Source organism: Oncorhynchus masou, chromosome 8 (assembly GCF_036934945.1).
Source record: "Oncorhynchus masou masou isolate Uvic2021 chromosome 8, UVic_Omas_1.1, whole genome shotgun sequence".
Taxonomy (NCBI): Eukaryota; Metazoa; Chordata; class Actinopteri; order Salmoniformes; family Salmonidae; genus Oncorhynchus; species Oncorhynchus masou.
This window is the reverse complement of record NC_088219.1, coordinates 10,486,189-10,492,188: the sequence shown is the minus strand read 5'-3', so window position 1 is coordinate 10,492,188 and position 6,000 is coordinate 10,486,189. Positions and strand designations below refer to the sequence as shown.

The following is a 6,000-nucleotide window of genomic DNA, read 5'->3' as shown; positions in this document are numbered from 1 at the left end:
GACCATATGACATTCCAGGCCTTGTCAAAATAGCACTGCCAGGTGCCACATTTCTGTGATCTTTTATTTCAGCTCATGAAACATGGGACCAGCACTTCATATGTTGTGTTTTCTATTTTTGTTCAGTGAACATATCTACCTCAATTGCCTCGTACCCTTGCACATCGACTCAGTACTGGTACACTTATCGTTACTCATTCTGTATTCATTCTTGGTGTTATTTTTCTCTTTATATTTTCATCTCTGCATTGTTGGGAAGGGCAGTAAGTAAGCATTTTACTGTCAGTCTACACGTGTTTACGAAGCATGTGACAATTTTAAAATTTGATTCATACAGTTAATCTCTTTCCATAATGTGTTGTGACCGGCAATTAAAGATGTTGCCGAACTGCTGTATTTGAAGCACCACTCCCTTCTGCCCAGTTTCCCTGATGTTGCCACGGCAATCAAGTTGTTTTTGACCGTCCCTGTCACTGTTGCTTCTGAGGAGAGATTAGGGCTCTATTCCAACTGCTTTGCGAAAGGTCGATTTTCCACAAATGTAAAATTTACAAACAAAACACCACATTTTCTTTCCTTACAAAAATAAATTGAACTATTTTAGGGCAAATACTAACAAAAAAGCTGTTAGAATAATACGTGTATGTATGGTCCTTGTGTAATGTGATATTGTACCCCCTAGCCCAATTGTCCTTTGTATATTATATATATATATATATATATATATATATATATATAACAAATATTTGTTGTTAATATTATTTTCAAGTAAAAAAAGCGACGAGGAAGGAATGATTTTGGTCGGAAATTCGTCACTCATTCAATCTGCGATGACTGTTTTCAGCCATCGGTAGCTTGTGGGCGCTTTATGTGCTACAGTCAATCATGAGTGCATGTCTACTTCTATTAAATATATCATGTATGATAGCTAGCAAATTAATTAGCTAACTGACGTTAGCCTGCCTAGCTGGAACTTCTGATGAAGGAAAATGTTTTATTCCTACAATTTCCAAAAGAAAAGCAATTGCTTTTTACGGAGTAGTAGCATTTAATTTATTTGCATTCGTTTTTACTTACACTTGTATGTTGACTTCTCCATTGATGTAATTTTTAAGTTTTCGCGGACTTTTCTTATGGGGAGTTTCAGGCCACGAAGTGAACATAATTGTACACTCGCAAAGCCGACTAAAAACTAGGGCTGAGGGGCATACGTTGCAAACTTCCCTTGCTTGGCTAATCATTTGGACCACCCTCCAAATTGGCGACTGGGATTCCCCAAGGGCATAAGCTGAGGGTAAGTGGACGAGGTTGTCTTTTAAGTGCTTGGACCGTAACCATAGGACCGCACAATAGGCTCTATAACGACATTCTATGCTTTTGCACACGTCCCCCCCCCATGAATTTTAAATTAACTGAATGGTGTGAGAGTTGAGGAATATGGTGGAACCTTCCTCCAGCCATGCTTGCACTAATCCAATGCTTCTAAATGCATAACGGGGCGTGAACAAGTGCACACTCCTGGAGACGGTGGGAGCTCAATGGAAATATAGAGTTTGTATAAAGTGAGGTATAGATAGCTATATGCACCTTATACTATACAGACAACTGGGACCAGGTGATTCTCAGGAGCGTCAGTAAAAATGATACGAAGTGAGTACAAATTTAATTGAAAAATAAATATTTAATGTCCTTACATGTAGATATGATACGTTTGAGTAGATAAGTTAGTGAAGACAAGTTTAATGAGTGAGTGTTTATCTATTTAATTGAATGTATTTTATTAAATCTATATTACATTCATGTATTGAGGTCAGTGAATAGGCTATTTTAGAAATCCATGTCTGTTAACCCTATTGTCTGCTAATTAGGTATCAATAACACGTATAATATTATTAAATGTATATCATATGTACATAATACAATTGAGATATTATACAAGAAAATATATTTCAGGTTTGGTGCAAATAGGAACCATATGGGTGTAAACCCTTCAATGAGCTACACCTGGGCGTATAGCCTATTCTACGCTTAGTAGGGATCAGGCGTAGGGTGATGGGCACAGAAAATAATAGCAATCTATATTTTCAAAAGTATTTAAGTCTTGTGTTAATAATTCACAACCTCCGGGGCTTTTCGAGTTGCCTATACGCAAATCAATAGTAAAATGATACACTTGATATATGCTACTTATAGCATGCTAAATGTGTCTGATCAGTGATGCATTAGCAAACGAATAGATTGGCTACCTCGTACTTCCACTTATTTGCCCAGCCAGAGATCAAATAACGAAATATATCGACGGAGACTGATTCAGTTCAACAAAATCACATTGATTGATGATTAGACAGGTGAAGGGCTTTTGGTCGGGATAGGCTACTACGTGAGAAGGGCAAAATAATCTACACTTGTAACAGCCTGGTAAAGGTCGCTGGCAAGCAACCATGATTATGACGCATCAAATCTCATGAACGTGCATTGTTTACACCAGATTTAGCCACGACCAGTCATACAGTGAGTTCCAAAAGTATTGGGACTGTAGGTACGTTTCCATCCAATTGGCAACATATTTTCATACGAATATTCTAAATTCCGCATACGTTTGTTGTTCTTGCCATTATACCACTAGTGGTGTGTTTCCACCAAATGGACATGTTGCGGATATAAATCAGTGCTTGATGACGTGGCACACAACATGTAGCCTACCGAATAAAAATCTTAAATTCAATGGGTTTCCGTCGCATTTTCATTTCTACTGCATTAAGTAGCAAATGTGCCCACGCTGGTTTTGGCACATGGCTAGAGTGCAACAGTTTGCAGATATAGTGTGGGTAGGCTAGTCTACATGATGAGATTATTATGGATCAGTGTCAAACGGCAGTCAAGCACTGACCATCATGTCACTGTCACCCTCGATATTAATTGGAAAGGAGCATCAAGATCACCGTGTACTTTTCCCGCCTTGTAAAGTTCATCATAACTATTTGATCTGTGGCCTACTAAACTGCATGTTTTCCCGAGTCATAGTGAGAGGAGCAAACACCGTATCATCGCGTGACTCCAAGTTTACTTCGATATTTTATTTAACGAGGCAAGAGCAAATTCTTATTTACAATGATGGCCCAGGAACAGCGAGTTAACTGCCTTGTTTAGGGGCAGAACAACTTTTTTTTTTCCTTTCGTTTACTGGCCTAACACCCTAACCACTAGGCTACCCGCCGGCCCTATAATGATATGATGGTTATTATATCAATATTCGATGCGTGAATAAACAGTGTGCCTATTCGAAAATAATGTGTAATTACCAGCAGTTGGATTGATCAGTCCATAGATCCAAAACGTGGCTTTATGATATCTAAAATTGCATCAGGGACCTGATTTTATAATACTCCCCCCTAGGATCAAAGGAAAATATCCGAAATCCAATATTATTTTGTTAAATTGAAGGAAGATGTCTGGGTCCTCTTCATTCGGAGCATAAATATTTCCAGATATTATATTTTGTCCCGAAACCTTTCCAAGTAAAATCAAGATTGGTCCCGATTTGTCCCAACTCTTTTTCAATTTGAACATGTATACTTTTGGAAAATAGAATACACCTCCTTTTCCAACAGGCGGGTACCTTGGAGCATAATTACGTTTGAGTATTTTTAAGAGAATTCCTTCCGTCTTTTAGAACATGAACCCAATCCGTTCACATTCTACTAGGTCATTTTACTTACATTATGTCTGAAATCTTTTTAAATATACTATGACCAAAACGTGACGACCTGTCAGAATATTTTAAATCAATGCGTTTCGTATAGTCTTTGCTTATCGAATTAAAGAAAGTAAACGGCTGGTAGTGCACCCCAAATACAACACTAAACTTTAGAACAAATATGTCATAAACATATTCCAACCCCACATGATCAAATAAAAAAATATCCTCCCTAAACAAGGCCTTCATCCGTGTGATGTGTCCCGAGGTCCTTCCGAGCACTGACGCTCCAACCAGAATAAGAACGTTTTTACCAACGCCAAATATAGCCATTACCATATACATTTTGATACGACAGCGATGACGTCATAAATGACAGAGCAACCAAAAACATCAAACAAAGACAGGCTGATCATTATACTCCTAAAGAGAAGAGATTACCTTTCTCATGAACTGTCTAATTCCACAAAGCAGGAATATACACAGAGAACAAACACCAAAAGGAGACAGTTTATGTCATTATTATGACTTATACCAAAGTAACACTTTGGGTTGTGCCCATCACGCATGGCACGAACACATTTGTCGAGGCCTATATTGACCAACTATTGCGGTTATAAAAGTGAAAACAGAATGATAAACTTGGACTATAAATCTGCTCAATCTAGGACGATAATGATAACTGTAAACATTGAACACTGTGCTATCTAACCTCCAAACGAGCTTCAATGCCATACAACACTCCTTCCGTGGCCTCCAACTGCTCTTAAACGCTAGTAAAACCAAATGCATGCTTTTCAACCGATCGCTGCCTGCACCCGCATGCCCGACTAGCATCACCACACTGGATGGTTCCGACCTTGAATATGTGGACACCTATAAGTACCTAGGTGTCTGGCTAGACTGCAAACTCTCCTTCCAGACCCATATCAAACATCTCCAATCGAAAATCAAATCAAGAGTCGGCTTTCTATTCCGTAACAAAGCCTCCTTCACTCACGCTGCCAAGCTTACCCTAGTAAAACTGACTATCCTACCGATCCTCGACTTCGGCGATGTCATCTACAAAATTGCTTCCAACACTCTTCTCAGCAAACTGGATGCAGTTTATCACAGTGCCATCCGTTTTGTCACTAAAGCACCTTATACTACCCACCACTGCGACTTGTATGCTCTCGTCGGCTGGCCCTCGCTACATATTCGTCGCAAGACCCACTGGCTCCAGGTCGTCTACAAGGCCATGCTAGGTAAAGCTCCGCCTTATCTCAGTTCACTGGTCACGATGGCAACACCCATCCGTAGCACGCGCTCCAGCAGGTGTATCTCACTGATCATCCCTAAAGCCAACACCTCATTCGGCCGCCTTTCGTTCCAGTACTCTGCTGCTTGTGACTGGAACGAAATGCAAAAATCGCTAAAGTTGGAGACCTTTATCTCCCTCACCAACTTCAAACATCAACTATCTGAGCAGCTAACCGATCGCTGCAGCTGTACATAATCTATTGGTAAATAGCCCACCAATTTTCACCTACCTCATCCCCACAGTTATTTATTTACTTTTCTGCTCTTTTGCACACCAATATCTCTACCTGTACATGATCATTTATCAATCCAGTGTTAATCTGCAATATTGTAATTATTCGCCTACCTCCTCATGCCTTTTGCACACATTGTATATAGACTCCCCCTTTTTTTTCTACTGTGTTATTGACTTGTTAATTGTTTACTCCATGTGTAACTCTGTTTTGTCTGTTCACACTGCTATGCTTTATCTTGGCCAGGTCGCAGTTGTAAATGAGAACTTGTTCTCAACTAGCCTACCTGGTTAAATAAAGGTGAAAAAAAAATAAAAAAAAATAAAAAAACAGAAAAATAAGTTGAAGGCAACATTTGTAGCATAAACACTCAGTGAGACTGTTACTCACAACATAGGAAGTTCTATTAGCTTAGAGAAATGGTCTATCGGCGATGAACCAATGCCATGATGTGGATTCTCCATAGCCTACCACACTACTCAGATTGTTTGTTCTCATTGCTGTGCGTGACACACTTCTTTGGGCCTCTGAATCGATGTAGTGAACCTCACAGTAATCCAGAACGCGGCAGGGTATTGCAAGGAGTATTTCAGTCCCCGTTTCATGCACATGTCTCACCTCCGTGAATGCACTTCTCTTGTCCTGAACCTCATTGGAAAAGTCAGGGAAAAACTCCACCTTTGTCCCTTTCCCTTTCTTGTCCTCCAATGTTGATATCCTCTCTTCGGCGTTTGTCGAGTGTCCACTTGTTTTCAGGCCCACTGTTTT

The 6,000-nt window shown here is 39.7% G+C and overlaps 1 protein-coding gene across 5 annotated transcripts in view; it reads left to right on the top strand.

Annotated features, from left to right (window-relative positions):
* The first annotated feature begins 1,112 nt into the window (after positions 1-1,112).
* LOC135544055 (globoside alpha-1,3-N-acetylgalactosaminyltransferase 1-like) overlaps positions 1,113-6,000 on the top strand; it is a 44,502-nt gene continuing 39,614 nt past the window's right edge. For 4 of the 5 annotated variants that reach the window (XM_064971421.1, XM_064971419.1, XM_064971418.1 and 1 more), the window contains exon 1: positions 1,426-1,650. Coding sequence is in view for 1 of the 5 variants with exons in the window: in XM_064971419.1 (XP_064827491.1) it covers positions 1,641-1,650 (10 nt within the window). In the remaining 4 variants the exon portion in view is untranslated. Of the gene's footprint in view, positions 1,295-1,425; positions 1,651-6,000 lie in introns of those variants that run through there. The other variant, XM_064971420.1, reaches the window with a different exon arrangement.